The sequence below is a fragment of the Sander lucioperca genome, chromosome 10 (genome assembly GCF_008315115.2).
Source record: "Sander lucioperca isolate FBNREF2018 chromosome 10, SLUC_FBN_1.2, whole genome shotgun sequence".
In the NCBI taxonomy this organism is placed as follows: domain Eukaryota; kingdom Metazoa; phylum Chordata; class Actinopteri; order Perciformes; family Percidae; genus Sander; species Sander lucioperca.
The window spans coordinates 38222942-38237998 of record NC_050182.1 but is presented as its reverse complement, the minus strand read 5'-3'; the positions used below and the strand labels follow the sequence as shown (position 1 = coordinate 38237998).

At 41.2% G+C, this 15057-nt stretch overlaps 1 protein-coding gene across 2 annotated transcripts in view; it reads right to left on the bottom strand.

The window, feature by feature from the left end:
- Window positions 1-346: 346 nt before the first annotated feature.
- The window catches only part of grik2 (glutamate receptor, ionotropic, kainate 2), a 299478-nt gene continuing 284767 nt past the window's right edge, over window positions 347-15057 (bottom strand). The window contains exon 18 of one of the 2 annotated variants that reach the window (XM_036005960.1): window positions 347-2393. In XM_036005960.1, the coding sequence (XP_035861853.1) occupies window positions 2140-2393 (254 nt within the window). In that variant the 3' untranslated portion in view covers window positions 347-2139. The remainder of the gene's footprint in view (window positions 2394-15057) is intronic. The other variant, XM_036005961.1, reaches the window with a different exon arrangement.

Genomic DNA, 15057 nt, shown 5'->3' with positions numbered 1-15057 from the left:
TTGACACACCCCTGACTAATTCAATTCAGTTTTATTTATGTTGTCAAATCACAACAGGAGTTATCTCAGGACACTTTACAGATAGAGTGGGTCTAGACCACACTCTATAATTTACAAAGACCCAACAATCTTAACTATAGGGTTATCTAAAAAAGGCCCAGCTTCTATCGCATTATTAAAATGGCCCACATAGGCATTTTTGCTGGCTATGTATTTTACGTGTATATACACTAAAATTCGAATGGCTTTCTACAATATAAGATGTTAAGTGCTGTTGTGTTCACTCTGTTCTTGCCATGTTTCATTCATGCACTAACATTCAATAAAGAGGCAGATGAGATGAAAGTTGTGAATATTTTTTTTTTATTTTCTTTAAACTTGTGCATCAACTTCAAAGGGTAAACTGTGTGCACTCCATTTTGTTTTCACAACAAGTTCAAAATTAGTTAAGTGTTCTTTATTTTATATTTTTAATACATCTTTTTCCATTTTAAAACCATGTACACACGATTGCTCAGCACTGGTGTCTAGCAGTCTATCAGTAATCGGGGGTGTAGAATGATAAGCATCATCAGCAGTCTTCCTCCCTTTCTGTGTGTGTATATATTTGCTCTAACCAGTATTATCATTACTCTTCTTTCATGTGAAGTAAAAATATCTTTCTTTAAATATGATTCCTTTACATGATAAAAATAGTTTATGTTTTCTTCTTCTCCAAAACAACATTGTCACGGATGCTTACCAGAATTCTCTGTACTAATAGTAGTACTAGTGTGTGTGTGTGTGTGTGTGTGTGTGTGTGTGTGTGTGTGTGTGTGTGTGTGTGTGTTTATTGTCTAGGAAAGCCTCCTGAACTACCAGCCTGGAGTACCACCCCTCTGCCATGAATGACACTCCTCGTGGTGCGTTTTCGTGTTGATAAAAATTATTACAAAATTTTGATTCTCTTCGTACAAAAACACTTTTTCATAGAAATTGCATTTGCACAAGTAAATGTGGAGCTTTACCGCCGAAGAAAGAAAAGAAAAAAAGCCACAGGAGTACAAAATGAAACTGGAGACGTGACACTGAGCAAATGTAAAGAAACTGTGTATACCCATACGCTGAAGTGAGGTGTAATTACGGCAGTAGTGAATATCCAGTCCGTAGAGATAATAAATAAGGAGTTTCATAAATAAAACAATAAATACTTTGAATAAATAGAGTTTGTGTTGTGTTGTGGTGTGATTGCTATGAATTTAGACTTGGTGAGTCGTGCCCACGCTATTCCAAGGTTCCTCCTTATTGACATTAAGAGTGTGTACCTCCATAGAATCGTCTTAAAGTGACTACTGGCTGATGCATCAACAGCTCACTATTTTGCCCTTACTCCATTCTCTACTTGTACTTCACCATATAACACCCCCCCCCCCCTCCCCCCCACCCCCTACATTAAGGACTTAAAGTGTTAGTACTCTGAAACACAAATAAATGATATCACTTATTGCCTGATGGATGATATACAGTATATCCGTTTTTGATGCGATCAATATCATATGTGACTAAGCAATGTCTCTCTGTACATTTTAGGAACAGCAGAGCTCTCCTTCGTCTTCAGCGCTTTGGGTTTAATTTGAGAGGGTTGAGAGCCTGTGCAGTCATTCTATTCACAAATTTGGAAAATAAACAATCCTCTTTCCCCTTTCCCCCAGTTAGATTCTCTTTATTATCTCATAATCTCCGAGATGCTCTTGGCGCTGCTCAACCTCTTTTGAGCTGTGCAGTGAAAGACCGACTAAGCAGCAGCTAAAGATGATAGGTCCTAGGTTCTCTTTTCTTCTTATTTTCATTTAAGGGACCGACTCTGGCCCACCTTAAATTTATTTCCAGACCCTCTGTCTTCGACGCCTGGGTTTTGAAAATATTGGCATCTGTAGTTTGGTGCCTTGCTAAGGTGGTAAGAGTACTGAGGTAACTCGCTGAAATTTCACCCAGGTTCAAGTTATTTCCACAGGAAATATTGCTGAATCTATTATCCCTAGCTATTTATAAAGAAACAAGAATGACATTTAGTCAATATATCCCAAGCACCTCTGCGCTACCATCAAAATAACCTAACTGTCGACCATTACAACGCACTGCACACCCCCCCCCCTCCCCTTACCATTTACCCCCACCCTTTTCCCCAGTGTCTCTGCACGCCTCCTCACTGCAGGAGAGAGGGTGAAAAAGTGATTGAGATTCCCATTTTAGGCCATGGTCTCTTTCCCTGGCAGTCTGCGGTCGTTGAAGGTGTGCATGTTGATGACCTCCTCCGTTTTCACCATGACGGGCGGCTGGGGCTTGTGTTTGAGCCGGCGCTGGCACTTGAGTGAAACCCGCAGCTCGTCCACCATGGCACTGCAAAAGGACCTCTGCAGAGGGAAATAGAAAAAGGAGAACAGAATGGGTTTCAGGCCGCTTTCCCTGTCCAAATATTATGGGCAAGTGAACAAGCCTGTTCTCCCTGTGGGCAGCCTCGTTTTGTAGCCTCCCCCCATCACCATCCCACAACAGCAGTTCAGAGCTGCCATAGGGGAAAATAGTGAAATATACAGTGAAGCAGGCTGGGAATGGAGGGAATGCTGGATGGGAATAGGAATAGAAGTATGATGGAGGGAGGTGCAGGTCCATAGGCTGTGTAGTAGAGTGTAAAGACATGGAATTACTCAACATAGTGTCAGAATACACGAGTGGTGAATGTGTGGCTGTTGCTCCTCATGCAGGAATTGTATGCATACAGTGTATGACGCATTGCAAGATATTCTACATTTCAAACATAAGCCTCAGCTGTACTTTGTGCTTAGTGCTAATTAGCTAATGTAATATGCTAAACTAAGATGGTAACCATATTATTATGCATTATACCTGCTTAGCATCATCATGTTAGCATTGCAATTGTAAGCATATTAACATTAGCATTCTTGGAGTCTTAGTCTTGTAAAAACGTAACGTAATGTCAACATTTTTAAGATTTTCTTTCTATACTATCTGCACATGGCTATGACACTTTGGTCAGGCTAAGGTTGGTTAAAACCATGGTCATGGCAAATATAAGTAAAGTAGTAAGTAAAACACTATGTTCCTGGTTGCAGTTAGAAAACAGCGAACGATGCAGGTTGTGTGATTGGATGCAAACTGCAGACGCATAAAGGCACACTACTACTAGCCTCACTAAATTGTCCTAATGACACTAGGCTGTTCTTCTTGTACATACAGATACAGACAGCAATGGGCAAATAGATCAGGTTGGTAGCATTACAGTGGTGCCTTTTTTCAATGAGGCAAAGCAACAGGTCTTGTGGCTGCACTTTACTTTATCAAGGCTTCTAGTCTGTTTCTTATCTTATTCTCCAATTTAGATGGTGCAAACACTTGTTGCTGCTAACTATGACTCAGAGAAGTGTGAAGCCAGAAAGAGAAGGATTGTGTAGATACCAAACAGTTGGAGTTACTAGTTTGACAATTACATGATAACACACTGGCTTCCCACCAACCAACATCGCCATGATGTGACAATGCTATGGTTATGATTTGGTTATGTTTAGGCTCACAACTACTTGATCAGGTTTAGGAAAATATCGTGGTATGTGTTAAAATAATAATTTCATTGTCATGGTTACAGTCATAACTAGGAATCTCCAGATCCGATCACGTGATCGGAAATCGTGCCCGATCACGTGGTTTCAGACTCGATCGGAATAGGACGTTATCGATCAGGACTCGGATATATATGTATATATATTCTCATTATTTTTTAACACATCTATAGTTATGCGGTGGCACAGAGTTAGACCCTTTTGACTCCACACAGAAACAGCAACGCGTGCGGCATGACATCACTTTGTTGCAGAGACGCTATTGGTTAAATGCCGGCAAAGTAGAACACGGAAGCAGCTTGAAGCGGAAAGTGCGAGTATGTCTGCGGTCTGGAGGTATTATAAAGTTGAATTATTATAGAAGTATCGGATCGGGACTCGGTATCGGTAGATACTCAAAATCAAATGACTCGGACTCGGACTCGAGGGCAAAAAAACCTGATCGGGACATCCCTAGTCATAACTACGTGGATAATAAAGAAACTATGTCATGTCATGCTTTTTGCAAAACCACATCAACTGACGATTCGAAACAGGAAAAGAACAGCAGTATCCTGTGATAAATTCGGCTGTGTGTGTTGAATAAACTCCCCTGACTTCCTCTTTTGCTCCCGTCATAATTACCATGGCCACTACAGGGCTTTGTCACTTGATTGTAAACATATATCGTTCAGAGGCACTTGCTCCAACCGATTCTGTAGTTTTTCTTGTTCGGTCTCAAAAATCTTCCAAGCTAAAATCTTAACATCAGTAAAACCACACACAGGTTTATGTTTACAATGCTATTACCTCTGTTTTATGTGGAGCAAAAGGTCTAATGTTGTTTAATGCAAATGTCTCTGGATGGCTTGCTGACTTGCTGCAATTCAGAAGACTGTTTTGGTTTAGGCCTACAGTAGACTCGCATTGCCAGACCTTGGCTAGTCCACACAGCATTCCGGGATGGGAGAAAAACGTGCTCTGGTTTATTGGCATTTCTTTAAACCAATCACAATCGTCATAGCCGGTGCTAAGCTCTGCACGCAGCAACAGTGCCTCTAAAAAATAGCCTTTGGAAGGAAGGAACTTGTTTTGGTGGAACATGTGTACGTGCAACAAAAAACTTAGATTGGACAGATAGTCTAGCTAGCTGTCTGGATTTACCCTGCAGAGATCTGAGGAGCAGTTAACCATAGTCCTCAGAAATCCACCAGAGTTGAGAATGCCACACAAAGAAAGTGGAAGGTGACGGACATCCGGCTGAAAAGAGGGACATCCGGCGGAATTTCCGGCGGCACCGGAGCAATCAAGGAACTGAAACGTCGTTGATATAGACTAGGCCTAGAGTAAATATAACTAGCTGGGTAAACTGGTTGGTAAATACTAATCAGGATCCTGAACTGAATTAGAGAGTGGTGAGTATACTGAAGAGAAATGAGACGCTGTGTGTTCCAGCCCCACTTTGTAACTTAACTTGAAACAGCTGGATTTCCACAGATTGTCATTTAAATATTGCCAATTGCAGCCTATCCGCATACTGTGATTATTACAACTGTAGCTAAACATCTGGACACCATGCCAAACAATTTCACTGTATAGATCCTGACTGGATATGAATAACACTAATACATAACTAATGCAAAGATTCATACATCATTTAAATCTATCCACATGCTGTAAGACCCATTAAAGGGAAACTGATCCTCAAAACAAATGTTTTAGCTGTGATGTGCAGACTAAGTCTACAGTCTCCACAACACATAAAGTAAGAACATGAGAGACACATCTTCAAAATGTTTCAAGATTGACTATGGCTACAAATAACCGTCTGCCCAACTTCCGCCATTGTTTTGAATGAACAGTCGCGGCCGCCACACACACCTAAACCTCACCCGCATCTGCCAGTAGCTTCTCACCGGATGCTGATTGGGTTGGAGCTAGAGCTTGACAAGATGGATTTTCGTGATATGTGATCCCGCTATTCATGCGTGATTACGTGATATTGTGAAAATCCAGCTGCCGTGCAAGGTAAGTAGTTTATGTGTAGTAATAAAACAAAAAGATATGTTACTGCCGTAATAACTAGAAAAAATATTTCAATAAAACGGCTACAGTAAACCTGGTGTGAATGTGAAAGGTCTTTTTAATATTCAACCATGACAATGATCTTTACTTAAGATTAACCAAGAGCTTTGAGTGGCCTAAACATAAGGTTGAAATGTCATAGGGTGCCCTGGTGGCTGAGGCTGGACATTAACTGAAATGTCCAGCCGGGGACCTTCGTTACATGTCATACCCATCACTCTTCTGTCACCTGTCTAAAATGCCTTCATATTATATATAAAAAATGTTAATCATGTTTCATTCGCCACAAGTGTACAGAATGAATATTTGGCAACTTTGCAGATAGTCATTAAAAAGCCTTTTTTTTATAATTTATTTAAAAAAACATAACATCTGGCAGGCATTATGTTTCTAGCAGTATACAAACATTTTTTTTTTGGAGACAAGGTTGTCTTTAGATAGTTTGTGTTGCTGTCATTGTTACATTTTACAGATTTTGCTTGCCAGTGTCTAGCTTTAGTAAAACCTGTGCAAATGCTGACTGAAGTGTGGCTCCTAAAGGCTGGTGCATTTAAAGGACTTTCCACAACCAGACAAGAACATTGATATTGGGTGATTTTGCAAAACCCTGGGTTACGTTCAATGACATTTTTGAACACCAACTGCTAACAATTGTAAAATTCCTTCTTTCTACAGTATGTTTAAGGCAGTTAAGGTAAGTCAGCTAGAACACTTAGTCAAAGCATAGACTGTAAATATAGCTGACATAGCATCCGTGACGTCACCCATTGGTTCTTTTAACTGCTGTTTAGAAGCCTTGAGTTTGGCGATACAGGCATCGCCATCTTGGTTTTTTGCAACCGGATGTGACGATTTTTGACGAGAGGGTGGAGCTGGGGAGGATGACGTGGCCGAGCCAGTGTTGTTTATCGTTGGCTGGCTGTATACAAGCCCCACTGCTCCGTGTAGGTTCTAAATCGGAAAAAGAAGTGAAACACAACCAGCGGCTGTCATTGTGACAACATTCTCACTCACATGATGGATGAGTAATAGACTACAGTTGCTGTAATACTGAAATAGTTTATCTCTTGCCACTGGACTTCAGAAAGCTGGGGAATCAACAAGACCGCCTAACCACACAGACTATTCTTTAGAAGCAGTGTTTTTCTTTAAATGTTGTCCCTTTTAAAATAGTGATGAATGAAATGACAGCATTGGCTGAACATGTGGATGTAACAACGAGTTTTTCAATTAACCTGGGTAAGCAGGAACAGTGACTACGTTATATGTGCATAATATTCCGGTTTTAATATTCCGGGCTGTTTATGTGGTTATTGAAAGTGGATATTCCAATAATATTCCCGTTTACATGCAGCAGTGCAAAATAGGATTTTTAAGTTTTCCACCAGTGGTGGACTTGTTCGACCATGCGAACCCAGCATCTCTCTTTTATTCCCTCAACCACCTTCTTGAAAAAGTCAGCGTTGCGATGTTTGTGCATATCCAAAATCCTACTGATATACAAGTCTTTCATAATGTTTGAAAGTAGCTTTGTTTCTCCTTCTTTTCTTTTGGGCATGCATATCTACCACAAGCCGCAAATAGGCAGGAGCCCGTAAACTGGTCAGAAACTGCAGCAAAAACAGTAATTTAGACACATATTCCGAATGCGCTATATACCTGTCCAAAGAATGCTTCTAAAACCTTAATAATACCGGCATATCCCACATGTCTTAATCAGAAAATGCTAAATTTGGAAAAAGGCCTTATTTAGAATATCCAAACGGAATATGCTGTTTACATGGCCTGTATCAAATTCGGTATATTGTCATATTCTGAATAATAGTGGAATATTACTGTAGTGTGCATGTAAACATACTCAGTGTGCTTTGTGGTAGAGTGATTCACAAACACAAGACACAAGCTGAATCTCAGTCATAGAGTACTGTGTAGAACAAAATCCATGCACATACACAAACCCTACAAGCATCTCCACATGTGCATAAAAACAATCTCAGTGAGCACGGTGGGTTTTACAGGCCAATAGAATATCATCACTTATGGATGCACATTGTATCTCATCAGACTGAAATTCCTTGTCGCTGCATGCATGCCCAATTAAACTGCTGCTCCTTTACATTTTCTCCTCTTTTCTCATAAGCTACTGTGGCATCTGCGAATACTGCGTGAAACAACACTAGCAGCTGGGAATGGAACAGTCCTGCTCCTGGAGACGCTACATGTAGAGCCACTGTGTGTGTGCTCCCAGTTAAAAGGAATTTATTGTGACGCACAGTGTTCAGTTGTATTTGTAAGCCATCATTAGCGCTGTGACCCTGTGTATACTGTCCATGTTATATTTGCATACAAATGGGAAGGAGACACAGTGAATGTGATTGGGTGTGAGTTATCCCAGTGTGTATTATAATCACTCAGAGGCTAATTCAGGCACTAACCTAAAAGCCAGCCCTATCCTTACTATTAATCTTACTCAGTGACCATTGATAATGCCATTCATGGATAAAACAATGGTGAAAATGCAGCTGAATATGGACACATGTAGTTGTTTTGGACCAGCATTTCACAAACTTTCTCAACCTATTTGGCTAAATGCAAATGATTGCATCATTGTAGTTGCATGCATTCCTTATGCTACATTTCACCAGTTTGAACTTTTTGCATTTAGGTTTTGCTGATACTACATTTAGGCATAGCTTATGGCATAGCAAAAAACACAACAACCCACCATTATTATATTTAAGGTTTCTCAATTAGCTTTGTAAGGCTGCTGCTTTAACTTCAAGTAGTGTAAGTTCTGTATGAAAAGTTTACATTAACCCTCTGGGGTATAAGGGCATTTTAACATTTTGTTTTAAATTCACATTTTAAGGACATTTGCATATAACATGATACCCATGTGTTTCATATCAAAACGTTCAGAACAAACACAGCTTTCTGTATAGTGAGGCTGAAGTTTTTTCCAGGGCAATGTCTAAAGAGATAATTTGGCCCTAAAGCTGAGAAGTTGTTGATGTTTGCTTAAAATTTTGTCAAATCTCTTGTGAAAACAAACCTAAACTCAATTGTTTTGGGTGCTTGAAATGAGTTTACAAAAGTGTTGGGTTCACAAAAGTAGCGTAATAAATAAATAAATGTCCAAAATGAAATTTGGAATCATGTAATATGTGCCCCTGCAAAAAGTGTGTATGTAGCATTTAGTTTAAATATATTGCACATAATAACAGTGATGCAGATGGTAATTCAGAACTGTGCAGTTAAGTAAAAATAATGCACACACTCCACTAAATATTTACCCACTATGATATAAACTTGGAAACCACAATAGCAGTTATATGTTACACCTGCAGCTAACATAATAAATGACTACAAAAATATATCACCGTGTACCTGCTGATTTTCTAAGCCACCATGAAATATGCCACCTTTTTACAACTATTGATTCCCCCAATCCCGCTTTAAATGAAATGGCACGGCAGGGTTTTCACAAGTAAAAGCCATGTAGCTCCAGGCTTTGGGAAACACTGGGCCCACTCTGCTCGCACTCAGGGGACACATTGCCATCATGGCTGCCTGCTGCTGGCATGCTGGATTGATGGCGGCTGCTTAGGGTCATTGGATTACAGAGTTTTTATGACGCTCAACAATCAGGCGCAGCAATGGGGGATCACTCAGAGGAAGGGGCCTGCCCGCTTTGAGGAGAATGGAAAGGTCGTAAATCTAATGCTGAGAGCAGACATCGAAGGAAAAGGGTGCATTTAGTCCATGCCATTATTTACACTGGCCTGATCTAATACAAATGAATGATCAATAAGACTGTGTATCATGATACAGTCATCCACTTTCAAATTGTGAACATTTTTTACTATAAAATGATTCTGTCAAGTCTTGGCGATCGCCCCTATAATAAAACAGTAAAGAAAGTAAGACATCTTTTTCTCATACATAGATTAGTACTATTCTTTCTGGCAGAATATATCATTATGATCAACTTAATAATTTTTTGGATTTTGTCCACCATAGTCCCTAAATGTATGTAGAAATGCAGAAAATGGGATTCAAATCGAAAACATTTTTTTCTGGCAAAGGACCCCCTGTTTTGTGTCCCACCTAGAGGAAGGATACCCGAACTGAGCCGGGCTGGGCCGGGTTCGGACAGATATTTAGAAATGATGTTCGGGTTCGGGTCTGGCTCGGTCACATCAGGGCGATAAGGCATTGCACATTTTAAATTAAATAGCTTATTAATTCAAACAAACGTACATGTGTCATTAGTATGAGAAAAAAATTTGATTTTAACTGTGTCGGGCTCGGGCTGGGCTCGGTTACTGCTCTGTTGGACGCGGGCCGGGCTCGGACAGAAAAATGCAACCCCCTCCGCACTCTAGTCCCACCCCCCCCTTCTCAAACCAAAGGTACACCCTTGTAAAGCAGGTTAATAGTAATCTGGAATAGTGTCAATTTAAAATGAACACTGTTGGCCTATTATTCAGCCCTGTCTAGGTCCAAAATATAAAGGTCCCTCACCTGTGAGAGTGAACTAATGGGCTCCGTTTAGCTTGAATGGAGAGGGAACAGATGTGAAGATGTGATGCAGATGGGATGGGGCACGGCTGCGCTGTAACGGCTGTTTTATGCTTCTGCGTCAACTCCACGCCGTAGCTACGCCGCCGCTCCTACGGTGTCATGACCCTTTCAGAGTTCTGTGTCGGGGTTGCTTTGCATCACGGTGCATTTCACCACCATAACGCTAGGGATGATAAGTCTGAGGTTATTTGCGAGGTGTCTGTCAGCCAGTTTATGTTATGTTAGCAAGCAAACTTTAGTACAACTGTCCACAAAGTACTGCTGGCTGACGAAGTGCTAATTTCACACTTTACAAACGGATAACCCCGTCAATGTAACCAAAATATGTCTGACTTTATTCGCAAAGCTTATGTCAGTGAACTAGAATGTTGCTACTCCCCACAGTAGGCTGCTTGAAACACCGACTATCAACACACAGGACGAGTTGACCGATCACAGTCCTTGCAGTCTGCGTCGCCTCGACGCAAAGTTCCACATTTTTGGAGGTGCACGTCGAGCTACGGCGGAGGGCTCGGAGGTGGGTTTGCGGCGATGCAGAGGGGTCTGCGGGGGTATGCCGTCGATTCGACGCAGAAGCATAAATCAGCCTTGATCCTCAGTTTACTCTGCGTCTCTGGCCCCCGGTAGGCAGTAAATGATTTGCTGCTTTGAGGGTTTGTCTAATCTGTGGGCTCCTCTGAGTTGTCATCCACATTCGATGCAGTGCAATCTGCATTTTGCTCGATGGATGAACTGTGAAATTCGATGTCTGTGTACATGTCCACCTGCATGCATATTTTTGTGTGTATGTCAATGAGCGAAGGATTCAACAACTGAAAAAACCTTGAGAGATCTAGACCACGTCCACACTAAATGCCTTTGCCCTCCAAGTCCATTATTTTCGTCCAGAAATATCAGACGTAAGAAAATCAATACAACAGTATATGTATTCCATTATTCAGACACACTGACTATGAACCTGTCATCCCACGAATACTTTCAGAATCTGTCAAAAGGCTCAAAAGAGATTAATGTGTATTCAAGAATGGAATTCATGTGTAAGAGAGATGTGCTTATTCATGTGATTTCCAAACAGACGATGTGGCCTTCAGGGGCTCGGCTAACTGCAAATGCCTGCCCAAATGTGTCTACAGGAGATTCACAGAGACTTAAATCTGTGTTGTGTTCGGCCTGTTGTTGTCGACTCATACAGTCATACGTTGCCGAATGTACCACACGGAAGTTGTCATTGAATGGCTGACAATGTTTAAATCACATCATATGACCTGTCATTGGTCACTGGTCAACCATATACCATGAATAATGCAGCCCAGTATCGACGACGATTGTGCACCTCACGACTTACATACAATTCCAACATCCAGTACCAGTTCAGGAAGTGTCTGTCCTTTATGTAGTGAGGCTGAAAGTAAAGGTGTGTAGTAGAGCTGCATTGATTAATCGATTAGTTGATTAGTTGTCATTATCCATTATCTATTACTATTATTCAACTATTAATCAACTATTAATTAATTGCCAACTATTTTGATCATTGATTAAACAAGGTACAAGGTACAGACTACTAGCCAGTCAGAAGCAGAGTAGGGCGGGGCCTGACAAGCAAGCTAGTGTGATCCAAAACAAACCCGCTTCACCCGGTAACCTATGGCTTTGGCTCAGCCGTACACGTTTGAACCCAAGTCTAATCCCCAAACACAGGCAGAACAACCTGGCTTTGCAACCTAGACTGGAGCAAGATGTTTCAGAGTGGTAAGTTGTTTAAATGTTAACAAATGAGTCTTTCATAAGTAACATTTAAATTCTCCTGGACATGGGAATACAACTATCTGAACTCTTCAGGCCTCCGCTCTAAGTAGCTTGGTTTAAGGGCGTGCCACACTAGCAGCTAGGAGAGCATTATAACGTGTGTTACAAAGTCATGCACGTTTGTCACGGAAGTAAAGGCTGGACTACAATAGAGCTGTTTGGAGCAGTTTGTGAACATTGTTTTCTCTGGAAGATGGTAAGTGCCACACTGTTCGCAAACTGCTCCAAACAGCTCTATTGTAGTCCAGCCTTTACTTCCATGACAAACGCGCATCACTTTGTAACACGTTATAATGCTCACCTAGCTGCTAGCGTGGCACGCCCTCATACTCTGCTTCTGACTGGCTAGTAGTCCTTACCTTGGTACTGCGCATGTGCAACTCCCAACAAAGATGGAACAGAAGTGTGATGTCTCACTCTGTAGCTAAAACAGAGAGCTCAACACACAGGGTGAAAAGAGGAGCTGCAGCAATGTGCAATACAACAAAAATATGGTGTTTTTTGAAAATTAAACCACATAACATAAACCTCTAAATACAATTATGAACCTGAAAATGAGCATTATATGGGGTCTTTAAATGTAAATATGTTCTAGTTTCTTCTCTCCTCTGTGACAGTAAACTGAATATCTTTGAGTTGTAGACCAAACAACATTTGAGGTCGTCGTCTTGGGCTTTGAAAAACACTGTTTGACATTTTTCACCATTTTCTGACATTTTATAGACCAAACAACTAATCGATTTATTGAGAAATTAGCCACAGATTGATCAACAGTTAGTTGTAGCTCTAGTGTGGAGGTCGGGGTGGTGGATGGCCGTGTAATTAACTTCCACCTTTTTATAAGCCGTTACCATGATCTTTCCCTAATATTAACCATACTGTAGCTGCCTTGTGCAGATATTATTTATTTATTTTTCTTCTCGCATTTGTTAAAAATAAAAAATGCGGCAATGAACGTGATCTAGGGCTTTGCAGAATCGTTCGATACTGACATTCTTGTCTGACGATAGATACACAGATAGTCTTCTAAATCTGGCAAAGAAGGCTGCATTCAGGGTATTGGAATTGGACAGCCCCATGTTAAAACCATTGTTATGAAATATATCAGGTGGTTGCTGATATTGAACACAGCTACAGATTCCAGGAGGTAACCACTAAATCTGTTTCTACCTTAAAAGCAGCTCTTCCTCTGAGAAATCTTTGTAGAGTGAGAAAACTCCAAACCACCATGTAGCTGAGACCAACCACCTAAATCATTAGACTTTTCCTTTTGAGCACAGAGATCTCTACGTGTGCACAGGTGTGGGCATCCATATGCATGCAAGTGTGTGAGTGTGTGTGTGTGTGTGTGTGTGTGTGTGTGTGTGTGCTGGGTTGATGAGATGGGTTCCTCACACACCGCTGGTGGTCCCTGCACCCCGAGAGCCAGGTTAGTCTGCGGCAGCCTCAGCAGCAGGCAGGAAGAGAGGAAAAAGCAGCAGGAGGAGGAGGAGCGGGAGGAGGAGGAGTGGGAGAAGGAAGCGGAGGAGGAGCTGTGGGGGGGGGTTGGGTGGGGAGAGAGAGAGAGAGAGAGAGAGAAAGGAGCAGGAGGCGAAAGAGGAAAGGGAGGAAGGAAGGAAGGAAGGGGACAACCATGGTAATCATGGAAATCTGACAGACTATAATGGAGATGACAAAGAAATGCTCCATTGGAAGTCTATGAGGCATGTGATTCAGTTGAAAATGATGGAGTTCAAAATGTGATTTCTGAAAGATTTAACTTAGGTTAAATTAGCAGGAATAATTATCTGAAGACTATTTAAACATACACTTACATCTTCTTTGGAGGAAAAAAAAACTAACACACTCTCTTTTTTTGCTCTTCCTTTCAACCAGGCATTATGAGAGCAGAGCAGAGGTTAATATTTCCATCTATCCAAAACTCATAATCAAAACTTTAAAAGCAACATTAGGCACTTATTGTACACTAGACTAGACTATACACATAAAAGAAAAACATATTTAGAAATCCTCTTGTTTGCCATCTTACCCACAGTCAGTTGATAAGATTGATATTGATTTCATACATAGAGTTCCAGGAAGTATTTTAAGCTTACAGGAGGAAACGGCTAGCTAAGCACCTTTTAAAAGTCACGCTGTTGTCTTTGCATGTTGTATCTTGTTTAATTCAAACCTTCAAAAATAGCAAATGAGATATTATTATAGTTGTAGAAGTTAGTTTTGGAGAACCCAATAACCCAGACCCAAACCAGATGACTCCTGCATTTACAGTATGGGTGACTAGCTTGTTTTTTTTCTAAGGTGAGAGATTAACTGATTAGATTTAAAATATATATGGTCAGTTTATCATTTCATTTTGTAATACCTCCTTGAAAATTTAAACTGACATTTTCTGAGTTGTGATGGTCTGCTAGCAGGACAAGACGGACCATCCCAAGGGCTCTACAATGTCCATGGTCAATGCTAGTGAGAAATGTTTTATCTCTCTTATGTCTAACTATGGTCTCAGTGAAAACCAAGTGTTTGTTTGCAGCTGGGTTGTTGTAGTCTGGCACTTCATATGCTCCCTTTCTTTTCTATCTCCCTCCTCTCCCATATGAATACATTCAACGCGTTTTCACTCCCAACTCGTAAAATACGGACGCTTGATCAGTGGCTCTCAGCGTCAGATACGATGTGGAACGTGCCAGGCAGAGCAGCAGCTCGACCGCTGCGCTGTAAGATGACATAGTGATAAGAGCGACAACGGTAGCGAGTGGTATGAAAGACCGAAATGCGCCGTATGGAGGTTGGTTGGTTTGGTGGATGGGTCAAACGACACAGGACTTTCACCCAGGAGACCGGGGTTTGTGTCCCGTTCTTGTACCGCGTGTCACTGAAACGGACATTTTGTAACCCCACCCACAATCTTTTCCTAAACCTAACTGTCCCGTTCTTGTGCCGCATGTCAGTCAGTACGTCCCGACCCAGAGTGTCAAAAGTGACG